Source organism: Podarcis tiliguerta, assembly GCF_965153285.1.
Source record: "Podarcis tiliguerta genome assembly, chromosome: 2".
NCBI lineage: Eukaryota > Metazoa > Chordata > Lepidosauria > Squamata > Lacertidae > Podarcis > Podarcis tiliguerta.
The window spans coordinates 6628781-6645581 of record NC_139535.1 but is presented as its reverse complement, the minus strand read 5'-3'; the positions used below and the strand labels follow the sequence as shown (position 1 = coordinate 6645581).

General features: G+C 49.3%; 1 protein-coding gene across 3 annotated transcripts; it reads right to left on the bottom strand.

Moving 5' to 3' along the window:
- Positions 1-4187: 4187 nt before the first annotated feature.
- Positions 4188-15300, bottom strand: LOC310670289 (uncharacterized protein). 3 transcript variants are annotated; one of them, XM_083425387.1, is made up of 7 exons: positions 15027-15300; positions 13146-13381; positions 12920-13035; positions 11725-11851; positions 10423-10508; positions 8033-8240; positions 4188-7393 (listed from the first exon to the last, which is right to left on the bottom strand). In XM_083425387.1, exons 3-7 carry the CDS (start codon positions 13031-13033, stop codon positions 5901-5903), a joined length of 2028 nt encoding a protein of 675 aa, XP_083281513.1. In that variant the 5' UTR covers positions 13034-13035; positions 13146-13381; positions 15027-15300; the 3' UTR covers positions 4188-5900. The 3 variants fall into 3 exon arrangements, with proteins under 3 accessions (XP_083281513.1, XP_083281511.1, XP_083281512.1); XM_083425385.1 differs by having other exon boundaries at positions 12920-13381; XM_083425386.1 differs by lacking the exon at positions 15027-15300 and having other exon boundaries at positions 12920-13764.
- Positions 15301-16801: the final 1501 nt, after the last annotated feature.

The following is a 16801-nucleotide window of genomic DNA, read 5'->3' as shown; positions in this document are numbered from 1 at the left end:
AACTGCAGGCTGACAAGCACAGGAGGGTTGGTGAAGACATACAGGTGGGAGACTGGGTGTGGTTAGCGGCCCACGCAGTGCCGACCAGATCTTTAGCTAAGAAGAAACTCGGACATAAGCAGCTAGGACCTTACCTAGTTGAGGCACAGATCAATCCGGTGGCCTTCCGGTTGACACTTCCGGAGGGATCCAGAATGCACCCAGTGTTCCATAGGTCGGTGCTCACGCCCTACAAAGCACCTCACCGATTTCAGGCGCAGGGCACGGCACCAGACCCGTATAGGGAGGCCCCCCCAAGGAGGGAGTCGCCAAGAAGAGAACCCATCAACCAGGTCACAGAGATTTTGGACTCGAGATGGGGGGAGGAGGGAGTAGAATATTTTCTCGCAAGGGAAGGTACCCCGGCCAGCGCCAACAGTTGGGTGCCGGACTATGCCCTGGACGAGCCTCTCCTCAAAGAGGAGTTTCATGCCTTGTTCCCACACAGGCCCATGCCAGCCGAGTATTTCGACGACTGGCTTTTCACACCCACGCTTTCTACCAGCACGTTCCAGGGATTCACATCGGACGAAGAACCAGCATTAGAAACACGTTCACCGGAGGGCTCGCCCTCGGGGTTTGCCTCAGACCGCTCGTTTTGGTGGGACAATCGAGGAGAGGAGAGGTGGCTGAGGGGCCCTTGGCAGGGAACGGACCCAGAGGGGAACGAGGGTGAGAGGGACATGGACGTGATGGGGGAGGACGTTGGGTTCGAGCATGGCGGCACGGAGATGGAAGCAGAGGAGAACGAGGTCGGCGAAGACATGGAGGACGAGCCGGATTTCTCTAACTGGATGCACGCCACGGGGGACGAACTGTATCCACCATTCACCCCCACAACGACGGAGCACCCAGCACCCCCGCCGGAGGAAGGGGAGGGGGGAAGGGGGGGCTTCGAGGGGGGGATGGATGTCAGGGGTTCAGGAGCAGAGTCACAGGAGAGGGAAGAAACGGAGAGCGAGGGGGAGGAGTCGGAAGGAAATGTCAGCGGCGACAGTAGTCCGAGGTCTCTGAGTCTCTCCAGTGACTCGGAGGATTCACAGAAAGGGGCCCCCATGGTCAGGGCAAGGGGGACACCTCGGGAAGAAGAGGCCAGAGGGGACTCAGAGAGTAACAGCTGGAAATCCGGACCAGCTTCCCCCCCAGAGTGCAGTAGGGGGGAGGAGTCCAAGGCATCGGGATCAGGGAGCGCGCAGGCAGAGGGAGAGCGTGAAGCAGGAGTGGCCACACCCTCGTCAGGGAGCGAGGAAACGGTCATCAGGAAAGTTAAACGCGCGCGCGCGCCAAGTTCAAATGTACAGGAGGGCGGCAAGGTGGGCAGCCCGGGTAGGGAGCCAGGTCCTAAAGCACGCCGAAGAGAGGGGGAGGAGTCAGAGGGGTCCAGCTCTGCGTCAGAAGAGTCCAGGAGGGAAGAGACCCCGGGGGGTAGTAAGACCCAGAGGAAGAGAGAGAGAAGGAGGAGGTGGAGTAAGATTAGAGTTTTAAGCTGGTGCACAGGGGGCGGAGATCCAGATAGAGCTTCGCCGGTCTAAAGCTCAGACGTAGAGCTGGGACGCTGAGATTTGTAAATGGAGACTATTCTTCAATAAAGACTTTGATACTGTACTACCGGCTAGCGTTGGTCCTTGGTGAGCTGGGACCCGGAGCCAGCTCTGACAGTATGTAACCCGAGGTACCACTGTATGCGCTTGGTTGGTACATTTATGAACATTTATTATATATAATTCCTGCATTGCAGAGGGCTGGAGTAGGTGGTCCCTTGCCGACTCTCCCATTCTCTGGTTCTAGGATGGGGTTTCCTCCTTCTTGCAGAGCCTCTTCATTGCTCCATCTTTTAATAGCCAACAGAAGGAACAGCTCACAAGGATGCCAGCTGAAAGGACCCCCTAAATAAAGCATATGGGGGGGTGCGCAATGCACATGATCTCACTCCTGCTTTCAAGAGAAATTTCAGAGAGGGCTGAGCTGAGCACGTTTGGCTTGCCAAGGGTTAAAAAGCACTGAGCACATCCCTCAGTAAAAGCTAGAGGTGGGGGGGGGCAGACCCCCCCAAGCAGTGGTTCTCAACCTGTGGGTCCCCAGATGTTGTTGGACTACAACTCCCATCATCCCTGGCTAGCAAAGCCAGAGCTCAGGGATGATGGGAGTTGTAGTCCAACAACATCTGGGGACCCACAGGTTGAGAACCGCTGCAAGCAAAATCCCTTCCCTTCTCCGTCTGTTTTTGCAAGGGGGGGTGGCGGCTTCTGTCTCTGCTCTGCACATTTTGCCTCTGTGCCTTAGGAGTCAACTCACAGGGACAGAGGTCCCTTCACCACCACCCCATAAAATATTTTTAGGGTTTCTGACTACCCCTAAAATATGTTATGGGGGGGGGCAGGAGAAACCAGGAAGAGAAGAACTTTAAGAAAGAATGGGGAAAATTTACAATGTATTTAAGAGAACACTGTAAACAACAAAAAACTTTGGCAGGATTTTGAGTAACGCTTGTAATGTACTAAAAATTATGGTCAAAGTGGATTAAGGAAAATAGAGAAGAGAAGCAGTTGAAAAAAAGATTGATAATGGTAACCACTGAAGGGCAGAGGGGAGTCAAAGGATTATGGGAATCCTTGATGTTGAGGTTTAATATTTGAATTTAAATTTGCAATGTAAAACTTAATAAAAAAGATTTGACCAATAAAAATATATTTTAGGGGGCCAGGCTCCCCAAAAGTTGATTGGTATTGGCATTCAAATGGTGTGTGCACACCATGTCATGTGATTTTTTGATATTTTTATTGGGGGAAAATCAACCATAAAGAAATAAAGAGGGGAAGAAGGGGGAAAGCGAACAAAGATATGAATAAGAGAAAAAAGAGGGGGGGGAGTGTTCAAAAATGCGATGTACTATCCCATACATTCTTACATAAATAGATATAGTGTTATTATCCCAATACATTTTTAGATGTGAATAGCCTGCTGCATTCTGCATAAACTCATTCCAAATGATGACGTATTTATTATGTGGCAGGACTTACCTCCCTCCCCCCCCCAAAAAATATTTTATTCAAGTTGGCACCCCTGCTCAGTGTCCCTTCTGGGATCTGACAAGTCTCCATCTTCCCCATAGGGCGTATTGGGAAGAAGGGGGAAAGTCCCAGGCCTGCAGGGGAGGATGCATAGAGGGTCTGCTCAGCTCATGCGTGGGGAGACCCCTAAGTCAGGGAGCAGAGAAGAAGAAGAAGAAGAGTTTGGATTTGATATCCCGCCTTTCACTCCCTTTAAGGAGTCTCAAAGCGGCTAACATTCTCCTTTCCCTTCCTCCCCCACAACAAACACTCTGTGAGGTGAGTGGGGCTGAGAGACTTCAGAGAAGTGTGACTGGCCCAAGGTCACCCAGCAGCTGCATGTAGAAGAGCGGAGACGCGAACCTGGTTCCCCAGATTATGAGACTACTGCTCTTAACCACTACACCACACTGGCTCTCAGTGTGTATTCCTTTATTTGAATACATACCAATCAGAGGGCCTTCTCGGTAGTGGCGCCCACCCTATGGAATGCTGTCCCATCAGATGTCAAGGAAATAAACAACCATCAAGGAAGGCTGAGAGACTTCAGAGAAGTGTGACTGGCCCAAGGTCACCCAGCAGCTGCATGTGGAGGAGCGGAGACGCGAACCCGGTTCCCCAGATTACGAGACTACTGCTCTTAACCACTACACCACACTGGACCTCTTCCCTTCTCTGCAAAGCCAGGAAGAAGGCAAGTGTGCAGGAGGTCTGCAACTCCTTTGCATAAGAGGCTCTCTGTCAGTAGGAGCTATTGTCTGAGCCCAGCTCTCCACCAATCCCAGGCTTTGCAGATCAACTTTGGCAGGTGAGTGGCAGCACCCGCCTGTCAAATCATATGATGCCGTAATTCTGCCAGGTGACGTCATCAGACGCACAGTGGGTCCAAACTCTTTTCTTACAGGGATACAGACAGAACCAGGTCCAGAAACGCCAGTTGATTGACAACCTGTCATGGAGAGGGAGAGAGAGAGAAAGAGAGAGAGAGAGAGAGAGAGAGAGAGAGAGAGAGGGAGACAGAGGGGGAGACAGACAGACAGAAAGAGAGAGAGAGAGAGAGAGAGAGAGAGAGAAGTGCATTTCAGGGATTCATGCCTCTTTGTCCAACAATGGAAAGGACTTTATTTACTTTAATTTATGAATCACTTCCTACGAGGCATCAAGGAGAAAACCATATATGAGTTTCAAATCTAACACAGATGCAGACTGGGATAAAGATCTCTACTTTAAAAGGGCTACGTGGTCGATCCTTGCAAAATAAAAATAAAAGGCATAATGGGGTGGGGTGAGGAATCATCCAATTTAAAGTCCCACAAAATACAAGTCCATTGGAAGATGTCGACCTGGAAGTAAACTTCCAGGGAGTTCGAGGCAGTTATATTCCCAGGTGTGTTATGGGGACCTATACCTTTCAATGGCCTTGCTTCTCATTCACCTTGAGTGTGTTTGCTTGGCTGACAGGATTGCGGCCTCCAACTCTGGATAAATGCCTCTTGTACGCTTGGATTGAGAATATAGGGAGAGATGTGGTCGCCATCAAGCTTTTTTCTTCCCAATGAATACCCTTGGAATTTTGATGAAGATGCCACGGGCGCCAGCCACAAAATGGTTCATTCACAAAAAAGTGAAGCAGTTAACTACCCAACCACAACATTATATCGATGTGTAAGATGATGGTCCTCATCGTCCTTTTTCTCTCTCTCCCTAAACATCGCCGCTTGTTTTCACTAGGTAAACTTGAGTTCTCATAAAATGAGAGAGGGAGTCCATTTCTCCCTCTGTGCCTCAATAGTAGTTTTATCAGCCACTATCACTGCTCCATATAATCATCTCCCCACCCAACTGAAGCATCCCAAATTCTCTTTTGAGTCCCCAGCCCCCATGGCGGTGGCCGCTCTAGGTCACTAGGAGTGATAGTTCATTCACAAAAGGCGACAGTGTTAAATGCTTACTCAAAACACTAAACTTTGTAAGATTCCGACTCTATTCATTTCCCTAAGTACAATACAGGGTTTGTAGGGATTTGAACGTCAGTCTCATGTGTTGACTCTCTGTTGGCTGCAAAAGTCCAATTGGTCACTAGAGCTCTATTCCAGGGGTTCCCAGTGGTCCACAAGCTTCGTTCAGGTATTCCATGGCACGTCCGTGTTAAATATTCATACTGATTTTAGCTGTATTTTCCATTGCTTCTTTTATTTCTTATATTGCCTTTTATTGCGATCCAAATGCAAATTGTCCTTCTATGAAATAGCATTTAAAATACCATTTAAAATCATACAGCACTTAGCACAGTGTGTTACAATTGCTACAATGGGCAAGGGGAGGGGAATACAGTGGTATCTCTAGCTGCGAACAGGATCCGTTCCGGAGCCCCGTTTGCAACATGAGCAGAACGCACCCCGCGTCTGTGCGGGTCGCGATTCGCCGCTTCCGCGCATGCGCGTGACGTCACTTTGCGTGTCTGCGCATGCGGTGAGACCCGGAAGTAACCCTTTCCGGTACTTCTGGGTCGCTGCGGGACACAACCTGAAAATGCTCAACCTGAAGCAAACGTAACAAGAGGTATTAACTGTAATTAAATGGTTTGTCAAGACCATCAAGTGGTCCATCGGGGGGGGGGGATTCTCTAATCTACTTCATCGACTGCTCTAATCTACTTTGTTACATATGCTTCGTTCGGCTGTGAATCGCAAAACGACAGATTCATAGAACGGTAGAGATGGAAGGGAGCCAGGGGTCATCTAGTCCAACCCCCTGCAATATAGGGAATCTAAAGAAGATTGGCACTTCCCCCTCATGCTGTGCGCACTTCTAGGATTCCCCCATGGGTGGGTTCTTCAGTGTGACGTGATCCTTATATTCTGGCCGAAGCTCGTCCCACATCCGAAGCATTTGGATGGTTCCTCCCCTGTGGACCGGAGTCGCCATGGGAGCTATTTCCATGTTCCAAGGCAGCTGCTCCAGGTGCAGCCTCTGGTGCTTTTTCAGGCTCTCGTTCCGCCGGAAGCTTTTCCCGCACTCCAGGCAGCTATAAGGTTTCTCCCCTGTGTGGGTTCCCTCGTGAGCGGTGAGGTTGCTCTTCTGGCGGAAGCTCTTCCCGCACTCGGGGCAGGTGTAGGGCTTCTCTCCCGTGTGGATATTCTGGTGCGAGATGAGCGAGTCTCTCCTCATGAAGCTCTTCCCGCACTCCTGGCACTGGAAGGGCTTCTCGCCCGTGTGGATCCTCTGGTGCGAAACGAGGGACCCTTTCACAATGAAGCTCTTCCCGCACTCCAGGCATTTGAACGGCTTCTCGCCGGTGTGGAGCAGCTGGTGCAAGTTGAGCGTGCCTCTCCGCGTGAAGCTCCTCCCGCACTCAAAGCACTGGAACCGCTTCTCGCCCGTGTGGATGCTCTGGTGCGAAACCAGGTTCGAGTTCTTCCGGAAGCACTTCCCGCACTCAGAGCACTTGAAGGGCTTCTCCTCGGTGTGGATGCTCTGATGTGAGATAAGGGCGCCTTTCCGGATGAAGCTCTGCCCGCACTCCAGGCACCGGAAAGGCTTCTCGCCGGAGTGGATCCGCTGGTGCAAATTGAGGTTGCCTTTGCTGTTGAAGCTCTGCCCGCACTCAAAGCATTTGAAGGGCTTTTCGCCCGTGTGGGTTCCCTGATGAGCGGTGAGGCTCTTCTTCTCTCTGAAGCTCTGCCCGCACTCCAGGCACTGAAAGGGCTTCTCGCCGGTGTGGATTCTCCGGTGAGAGATGAGGCTCGAATTCCTGCAGTAGCTCTTGCCGCACTCCGAGCACTTGTAGGGCTTGTCCCTCGCGTGGATTCTCTGGTGGAAAATAAGGCTCCCTTTCCGGTTGAACCTCCTCCCGCACTCCAGGCACTTGTACGGCTTCTCCCCCGTGTGGATCCTCTGGTGGGAGATGAGGGAGTCCCGGCGAATGAAGCTCTTGCCGCAATCGGCGCACTCGTACGGCTTCTCCCCTCTGTGGATCTTCTCGTGCGACGTCACGCTGGAGCTCCGACTGAAGCCCTTCCCACACTCCAGGCATTTGAACGGCTTCTCCCCAGTGTGGACTTTGGAGTGAGCATCGAGGCTCGATTTCCATTTGAACATTTTGCCGCACACAGGACACCTTTCCTTCCTCTTGTCCTGTTTCTCTTCGGCTGGGATTTCGCAGGCGCCGCTGCCTCGACGGGCGGACGACTCCTTGCTCTTCTGTTTAGCTTCCGCTTTCCTCCTCGGCTCTCTGCCCTCTTTGCGTCGGGCTCTTGGCAACGATGCCGCGCTGCGTTCCCCTTCGCCCTGACTCCCTGCTCCTGGAACAAAAGGAAGCTTCGTAAGTACTGAAGTGAGAAAGGGAGTTAGGTATTTTGGGAAAAGAGGGAAAGGATAGTAAATTCTTTCAATATGCAGTGACAGCTGCAAGGATGTTACTGGCTCAGAAATGGAAGCAACAGGAAATACCAACAATGGAAGAATGGAGAAGGAAGCTGCTAGACTATGCTGAGCTGGATAAAATGACTGGGAAGATTAGCTACTTAAGAGACCAAAAGTTCACAGAAGACTGGGGAAAAATTGTGGAATATCTGGAGAGCATAAGTGAGGGTCAAATAACGCTAGAGGGATTTTAAAAAGCACTGTGAAACGCGAGAAGTATTGTTAAAAGGGAATAGAAAAAGAAAGGTTTAAATAATGACAATGCAAACTTAAGAAATGCGTAAATTAGTAATGACTACGAAAGATTTACGGGAAAGCTGAAGGAAGTCTAGAAAAGGAAGGCTTTGTGAAAATTGGACGTGAAATCATTGTATGATTTGTTTTTGTTGTAAATTAATAAAAATTATTATTTTTTAAAAAAGAAAGGGAGTATTCACTGCAGATCACAAATGGGAGGGTGACTTTACCAGCTACAAGGAAAACGGAGCCTCAGCCACAGAAAAAAGGGAGATGCTCACCTATGAGCTTTTGCATAGTCCTTTCCCAGAGTTCCTCACTGCTCCCAGCCTGCACTGCTGCTTCGTGGGCAGCCAAGCCTTGCTGTTCCAGGGAGGTGACCATTTTCCAGTTCTCCTCCATGACCTCGCGGTGCAGGGCCCTTTGGTCCGGATCCAGCGAGCTCCATTCCTCCGCGGTGAAACATACAGCCACATCCTCAAACGTCACCTGAGCGGGGGATAAAAAGAAATGTGATCTCCGCGTGGAGAATGGCAAAGAAGAGGAAGAAGGAAAAGCTTGCTTATGTAGCTGCCTTTCAAGATTTAAATCATCAGAAACAACATTCGCAGCTTCCTTGCTGGGCAGCTAGGATGAGAGCAGATGGGGAAGAGGTTGATTTTTGCGGGAATGTTGTGGATAGTAGAAGAGGATATATTAATTAAATATTATCCTTCCTTAACCCACCTCTCTCAGCAACCAGAAACATCATAACGTGGCGGAACGCTCTGTCACAAGAGACTAGGGCCCTGCGGGACTTGACGTCTTTCCGCAGGGCCTGCAAGACAGAGCTGTTCCGCCTGGCCTTTGGTTTGGACTCAGTCTGACCCTTATGTTTCCCTCCCCTTATGGTCTTGATTTATCGGCTACTTTAAAATGAGGCTGCATTTTAAATTGCGTTTTAACCTGTATTTTAAATTGTTTTTTCCCCTCCCCCTCCCCCCCTTTTCCCCTTATTATGTTTTTACTATAAATAAATATTATTATTATTATTATTATTATTATTATTATTATTACCACCAGACACTGGAGAGACCTGTCAGGAGTAAGCATGGAGCAATGGTACCAAATAGTTTGGGAAACAGCCTTACTAGAAAAATTAACTAATAAACTGAAACTGACACGGGGACAAACAGAAGAAGACGCCTTCACCCCGGTATGGCTCCCCTTTATCACACACACAGCCCAACAAGACAATGACAAAAACCCATCAACAGCATACAAATCAATATGGCTAACCTGATCCAAAACACCCACCCACCCCACCCACACATGTAAACAAAGACCACCACAGCCAACCACAAATGAACAACCACACCCTAGGCCAACCCCAACCTCTCTCACCACCAAAGGCACACAAGTGAACAGCAAGGAACCTGCACAAGCGACGCTGACACAAAACCCCACATATATTAAATAAAATAGAAACATTGCCACCCGACCCCACCGCCACTCATCTTTCTCCCACTCCACCTCTTTCCCCCTTTTCTTCCTAAAGTCTCAACAAATGAAACCAAGTTGTAAAAAAAAATGTTACACGGGAAAAAATACAAGAGGGAGACATTGCACATACCTTTGTAAATCAAGAAAATCTTTAATAAAAATACATTAAAAATAAAAATAAAAATATTATCCTTCCTCACTCACACTAGTGAGTCAGTAGAAGAGTAGATTCCCCTGTATATAGCAGGAAGTTAGTTGGTAGATTTGTTTGAATCTCTTTACTTAAGGAATCCAATCCAGCATTGTCCAGATTGGGTTTTGTTCCTCGTAAATTCCCCTTTAAAGGTAAAGGTAAAAGGACCCCTGACCATTAGGTCCAGTCGTGGCCGACTCCGGGGTTGTGGCGCTCATCTCGCTTTATTGGCCGAGGGAGCCGGCATACAGCTTCCAGGTCATGTGGCCAGCATGACTAGCCGCTTCTGGCGAATCAGAGCAGCGCATGGAAACGCCGTTTACCTTCCCGCCGGAGCGGTACCTATTTATCTATTTGCACTTTAGCGTGCTTTTGAACTGCTAGGTTGCCAGGAGCAGGGACCGAGCAACAGGAGCTCATCCCGTCGCGGGGATTCGAACCACCGACCTTCTGATCGGCAAGTCCTAGGCTCTGTGGTTTAACCCACAGCGCCACCCGCGTCCCAAATTCCCCTTTAATCCCTCCTAAAAAGAATAAAGACAAAACAGTCTTCTCTTAAAATAATGATAAGAAGTTTACTGACGTTCAGTAAGCAAACTGAATGCAGACTTTAGCTTATAGTTACAAAACAGAGTTTGAGTTCATCCCATATGGGAATGAGCCCATGTGCTGCTGGCTGAGAGCCGGCAGACAACAAAATACATCAAGATGAAATAAAACAAAGAAGAAGGGGGAATTTACCAGGAACAAAACCCAATCTGGACAACCTAGATTGGATTGCTTAAGTAAAGAGATTCCAACGAATCTACCAACTAGTTTCTTGCAATATACTGGAGAACATACTCTACTACTGACTCACTAGCGTGAGTGAGGAAGGATAATATTTCATCAATATATCCTCTCCTGCTATCCACGACATTCCCACAATTTTTCCAGGCCCAGTGCGTTGTGCTGGACACAGAGGCAGCCAGGCTCACCGGCAGCCTCTTCTCTTACCTGCTCCAGAGGCACAGAAGGTGCTTCCACTCCGCCATCAGGAAGGGGCGAGGGAGGACACACCACAATAATCCTCAGTCCTTCTCCTGCAAGGGGAACAAAGGAAGACCGGTTTCTTAATTATTTAGACGGGTGGTGTGCAGTCAATGGACTAAGGGGACTAGGCTAGTCTTCCCCAAGCCCACAAAGTTTCTGCCGGGCTTAAGGAGAGAAGCATGATTCTCAAGCATGGGACGTCAGGACGTCAAGATGCGGAAATGGCTAAAATGTCCGGAAGAATCAGAAATCAGGAAGACCAAAAGTTGAATAAGGAATGGGGAAAATTATAATTATCTTAAAAACCATTGTAAACAGCCAAAATTGTTAGTAGGATTGGAATAACACTTGTACAGTGGTACTTTGGTTACCGAACGGCTTAGTTGTCGAACAAATCGGCTCCCAAACACAAACCCGGAAGTGAGTGTTCCGGTTTGCAAACGTTTTCCAGAAGCCAAACGTCCGACACAGCTTCCGCGGCCTCCGACTGAGTGCAGGAAGCTCCTGCAGCCAACCGGAAGCCACGCCTTGGTTTTCGAACAGTTTCGGGAGTCAAACAGACTCCGCTAGGTTCCTTATCTTTCTTCCAATCCCACCAATCAGCTGTTTCCTTCCAACACTCCCTTCCTTCTTTTTTCCTTAGCTGGAGCAGTTTTTTGCTCTTCCTTTTATTCTAATTTCTCTCCTTTAGTCTTCCTGTTTTCCCCCTTTGCAAGTTTACTGTCTTTACCTCCCCCCTCCCAGGCAGCCTCCTTTATCTCTAGCATTCCTTATCTCTCTCCCGATCAGCAAACGATCAGTGGCTTTGTTTCAACACCCACTTCCCTCTTTCAAAAAAAAAAAAGCATGATCTGCTTTTTGCCCCAGGGCAATTCAGCTCCAGGGACCACGCATTCGCGCAGATATTTCCCCTAACATTTTAGGAAGAAAAAAGTGTGTCTTATGGAGCGAAAAATATGGTATATATTTCAACAACAACAAAACTTTAAAAGAGAGTGTCTTGCGTAGTTTTTATAGGAGGGAAAAGATAAATAGCTAAATGGTCAAATAACCCAGGGCTGTCTTCAACAAAAGTCTGCTACTATGGGAACTAGAGTTTAATTCCCACAAAATCGCCCTTCCAGAAAATACTGTATTAATTCCCGAACGACGGAAGCTAAGCATTTGGTGGAGTCAGCTCCTCCCCGACACAGGATCAAGGGAAAACAAGAGAGACCCGCTCAAGAAGGGAAGACCCAAGCTGGGAAATGTCTTGTGAATCCTTACCCAACGAAGGAGCGCCTTCGTCTTCTTCCTCCTGTTTGATCCACCACTTGGGGAGAGGCATCTGCCTGGGGTCTGACAGGTCCTCCTCTGCCTCAGGAAAGTTCACGGCTTCTTCTGCAAATAGTCCCTGCAGTTGAAAGAGCATCAAGGATCAGAAACAGAAAAGAGGGGACAGAGAGAGAGAGAGAGAGAGAGAGAGAGAGAGAGAGAGAGATTAGGAAAGAAATGAGCGGTCCTCTCCTTGGAGGACTTCCAGAATGGGTGAAAAGTGGACAACCGTTGCACACTTTGGAAATGTCCTTAGAAAATATTCTCAGCCCCCTGGAACCACCAAGATGAAGCAAAGACCTGATGAAGAGAGCGCAGCAGAGGTTATATTTTCTGAGAATCCTCCGCAAAAACAATCTCTCAAAGGACCTGTTGATGGCATTTTACCATTGTACTGTTGAGAGTGTCTTAACTTATGGTCTGTGTGTGTGGTTTGGGAGCTGCACGGTCAGGGGAAAAACAATGCTGTCCAGGGTTGTAAAGACTGTGGAGAGAATAATTGGGCGCACTCTTCCCACCTTGGATCAAATCTATGCTTCCAGGTGTCACAAGAAAGCTGCAGAGATAGCACAGGATAGTGCGCAACCCGGAAATGATCTCTTTCGGCTTCTGGCTTCTGGAAGAAGGTACAGAGTTATAAAGACTAGGACTAGCTGCCTGAGAAACAGTTTCTATCCAAATGCGATTTTGGTTTTAAACGCAGTGTAAGGTAGTCTCGCTCACTGGAAGGACAGATCGTGAAGCTGAGGCTCCAATACTTTGGCCACCTCATGAGAAGAGAAGACTCCCTGGAAAAGACCCTGATGTTGGGAAAGATGGAGGGCACAAGGAGAAGGGGACGACAGAGGACGAGATGGTTGAAGCTACCAGCATGAGTTTGACCAAACTGTGGGAGGCTGTGGAAGACAGGAGTGCCTGGCGTGCTCTGGTCCATGGGGTCACGAAGAGTCGGACACGACTAAACGACTAAACAACAACAACAAGGTAGTCTCTATGTGAGTATATTGTATTCAATTATGGGGTATCAGAGTTTTTAGGGGCTAACCAGGCTGGGATAGTTGGGATAGCAGGCTTGTTGGTTTTCGAATGTCTGATGTAGATTTTTTCCTTGTTCTGTATGCGACAATGACAATAAAGATTATCATACCTGCTGTTCCTCCGTATGCTTCACATCTTCTGCTCGGCTCGAGAGGAAACCTTCGGCCAGGGCCACCGCCTGGGAACCGGTCTCTGCTCCACGTTCCCTCACCCAGTTCTCCATCTCTGTGGAGAGGACAGCCAAGAACTGTTCTAGGAGAACCAGATCAGGCTTTTCGTGTCTATCGCTCTGGCCGCAGTCACTCAGGGCAAAGATGGTGGAGTCAGCCACAAACCTTTCGGCAGGCCGTGTTAGAGAAACCGTCTGAAGTGCTGGAGCTGAGCATCTGAGCTGAGGGCGTCCTCCTCGTTCTGGATTGTCTGCACAGTTCCTTCCCAGAATCCTCTGCTTCTCACCGTCTACTTATCCCATCTGTGCTCCAAGGCAGGGCCACCAAGGTGGTTCAAAGAACGCCCTCCCTGCTCTGCCAATTTCGGTCATAAAGCAAAATCTGCCCCTAAAATGTGGGTCCTGCAAAACCAAAAAGAAGAACAATACATTTCTGCAATGCCGAACCTGCTCAGGGACCTCCACCAGTTGCTGAATTACTACCAGGCCCGAGTTCAAGTTGTTACCATAAGGCCTTTAATAATCTGGGACCGTTTTACCCAAATTAACGTTATTAAGGGTGCCCAGCATTTTCAGGAGAGATCCCAGTTCTCCATCACAGAGCTACAGTTTAACTGTCAATCCCACTTGACAGAAAACTCTGGGAATTGTAGCTCTGCAAGGGGAATTTGGGGTGGAGGGTGTCACTCCTCCAGCTCTCAGCACACTTATAACAAACCACAGCTCCCAGATTTCTGGGAACAAGAGCTGTTCGAACCGGCATCATGGTGCTTTAACGTATGATGTGGCCAGAAAAAGAGGCTCCCATTGCATCATCAATATAGCTGGGGATGTTGGGGAAATTAAGATGCTCCAAAGCAGGCATGATCAATCACGGATTATTATGGCTGTTATTTCTTGGTTGTCTGGAGATATTAGCCAGCCATCTTGCTAACGAAAGAGAAGATGCCGACAGGAGGAAAGAGGGGAAAGGAGTTTGTCTAGTGTGCAACACCAATGGGTCCTGGTGGCATCTTTACTAATAATAATAATAATATTTCTGCCCCAGCCATCTGACTGGGATGCCCCATCCACTCTGGGCAGCTTCCAACATATATAAAAACATAATAAAACATTACATATTAAAAAATCGTCCCTAGACAGGGCTGCCGTCAGATATCTTCTAAAGGTTGTGTGGCTACTCATCCCCTTGACATCTGATGGGAGGGAGTTCCACAAGCTGGGCGCCACCACCGAGAAGGCCAAACCCTCAGAATGCCAGACAGCAACGTAAAAAGAATATCCTGGATCAGCTGCACGTGAAATTGGGACTCTGAGAGGAGCCCTGCTGCAGAATCGCGCCAAAGTGGTAGGACCCGATCACAAGACCCCTCTCCCGCCTCCTCTCCTGTGCTTTCCTTCGGAAGCATTGGCCCAGCATACGGATAAAGCCTTGCGCTCTGCGGATTTCACAGAATCACCAAACTGTCGTGTCAGGAGGGTCCCCCAAAGGCCATTTAGCCCAGCCCCCCACCCTGCAATGCCGACATCACAGCTCAATGATCCCTGACAGGTGGCACACCCAAGCTCTGCCAAGGAAGGAGAGACCACTCGCTTCTCATACATGAACATACATACCCAACCAGTGGCGTAGCGTGGGTTGTCAGCACCCGGGGCAAGGCAAGTAATTTGCGCCCCCTAACCGGTGGATTTGCGCCCCCTAACCGGTGGATTTGCGCCCCCTAACCCGTGGATTTGCGCCCCCTAACCTGTGGATTTGCGCCCCCTAACCCCCAGATGTTGCGCCCAGTGTGGCCGGCCCCCCCTGCACCCCCCACGCTACGCCACTGTACCCAACTCCCTCTTGCCTAAGGAAACTGATGATCCAAACCAGAAAAGGGTGCTATGGGGGGGGGCTTGCCTTGCTCCTCTGTGCTCCCCAGGCCTTCCCCCACCCCCAAGGCGCTGTCTGACCCCCACTTGGGGGGTAAAAGGAGGGCTTCCAGCCCCTTCATTCCCCACACCCACACATTGCACCCAAAAGCTGAAAGGGGGGGGGGAGACTCACGTGATTGGGAAGGACAAAGGACAGTTTCCCTCTGCAAAAAAGCGCTGCAGGGATGTGCGGGGAGGGCTGGGGGGGGGGCGGGAATGCGACCTCCCGGTTCAAGCTGCAGTGGGGCAGGCGCAGGAACCAGCTGTCAGCTTTGCAGCGAATAAATGCATCCGTGCAATTCAACCTCCGGCTGCAATCCAAGGCTGGCTTTTTTCTCCCTTTTTTTGCAAAGCAGGATGGGGGAGCCGCCTTTGCTCCGGAGGACTCCTCCTCCCCTCCACCCCCACGCAAGCACCCCCCCCCCAAAAAAATATGCCCTTCCTCTCTAGGAATCCGCTCTCTCTTGCATCGGCATCGTTTTCACCCTTGCATGGCTGGAGGAGCAGCTGCAGGAACGCCAAATCCGCGCGCAGCGAATCGATCCTTGCAAACAATTGCGCTTGGGAAGGTCCGCTGCCGGCAGGGTTGGCCGACCGTGGCCTCCTCTGAAAAGGAGGGCTGTCCCTGCCGGCTTGCATGCTGGCTCCTTAGCAAAGCAACAACGCTGCAAGGTTGGCCCGATCGGACCAGTTTCGTCTATGGCAGGGAGGTCTGTCCCGCGAGGCGTTTTTTGGGCGACCCTCGACAGCATTTAAAGGGAGGAAAAATAGAATCATAGGATTGTAAAAAGGGTCCCAAGGGTCATCTAGTCCAACCCCCGGCAATACAGAAATAAAGCCTTAAGAAAATAATTTTTGTGTATCATGCGATCTCAACAGAAGCCCACCTGTCTTGTTTGTATATTAAATTTGCTGAATTTAACCCATTATTAGATTAGTTTAGTGTGTGCGCACGCACACACACAAAAATACACACACACACACACACATATACATTATTCTTATTATTAAGTTTGCAGATGACACCACCATAATGGGTTTAATAACAGGTGGAGAAGAATCAGCTTATAGAGGGGAGGTCCCAAAAATATCTACATGGTGCCTAGGGAACAACTTGCACTTTAATATCAGCAAGACAAAGAAGATGGACTTTCGGAGGAAAAGAGGAAAACTAGCCCCACTGTACATTGGGGAGGGCTGTGTGGAGAGAGTCTCTTCCTTTAAATTCCTGGGAGTTTATATCAGTGAAGAGGAGTTTGGAGTTTGGATTTGATATCCCGCTTTATCACTACCCTAAGGAGTCTCAAAGCGGCTAACATTCTCCTTTCCCTTCCTTTCCCACAACAAACACTCTGTGAAGTGAGTGGGGCTGAGAGACTTCAGAGAAGTGTGACTGGCCCAAGGTCACCCAGCAGCTGCATGTGGAGGAGCGGAGACGCGAACCCGGTTCATCAGATTACGAGACTACCGCTCTTAACCACTACATCACACTTGGAAAATAAATACAACCCAGGTGGTTAAGAAAGCCCAACAGAGACTCCATCTCTTCAGAGTATTGCAGAAGAACGATGTCAATCAACATTTGATTATCTCCTTCTACCGGTCAATAGAAAGTGTCCTTTCATACTGCAACACGGTGTGGTACGCTGGTTTGACATCATCTGATAGGAAGTGCCTACAGAGGGTGGTGAATACAGCACAAGATATTATGGGCTGTCCCGTGAATCCGCTGGATGAAATACACACCCTGGCCGGCACTTTCTTGATCTCCTGCCCTCAGCTTCTATCCCTGGGCTGTTAGGCTGCTGAATGAAAAGATAACAACAGGGCAACTGACTTTTGGGTTTGGTGTGTGTGTGTGTGCTTCAGTAAACGAGGGGAATTAAGACCAAGAGAACTGGGGGGGGG

Coding starts and splice junctions, on each gene's coding strand:
- LOC310670289 (XM_083425385.1), bottom strand. CDS start 13,033: ATGGAGAACTGGGTGAGGGAACGTGGAGCAGAGACCGGTTCCCAGGCG. Junction 11,852..12,919: donor AGCATACGGAGGAACAGCAG/GTATGATAATCT, acceptor TTTCAACTGCAG/GGACTATTTGCAGAAGAAGC. Junction 7,394..8,032: donor GACTATGCAAAAGCTCATAG/GTGAGCATCTCC, acceptor CTTTTGTTCCAG/GAGCAGGGAGTCAGGGCGAA.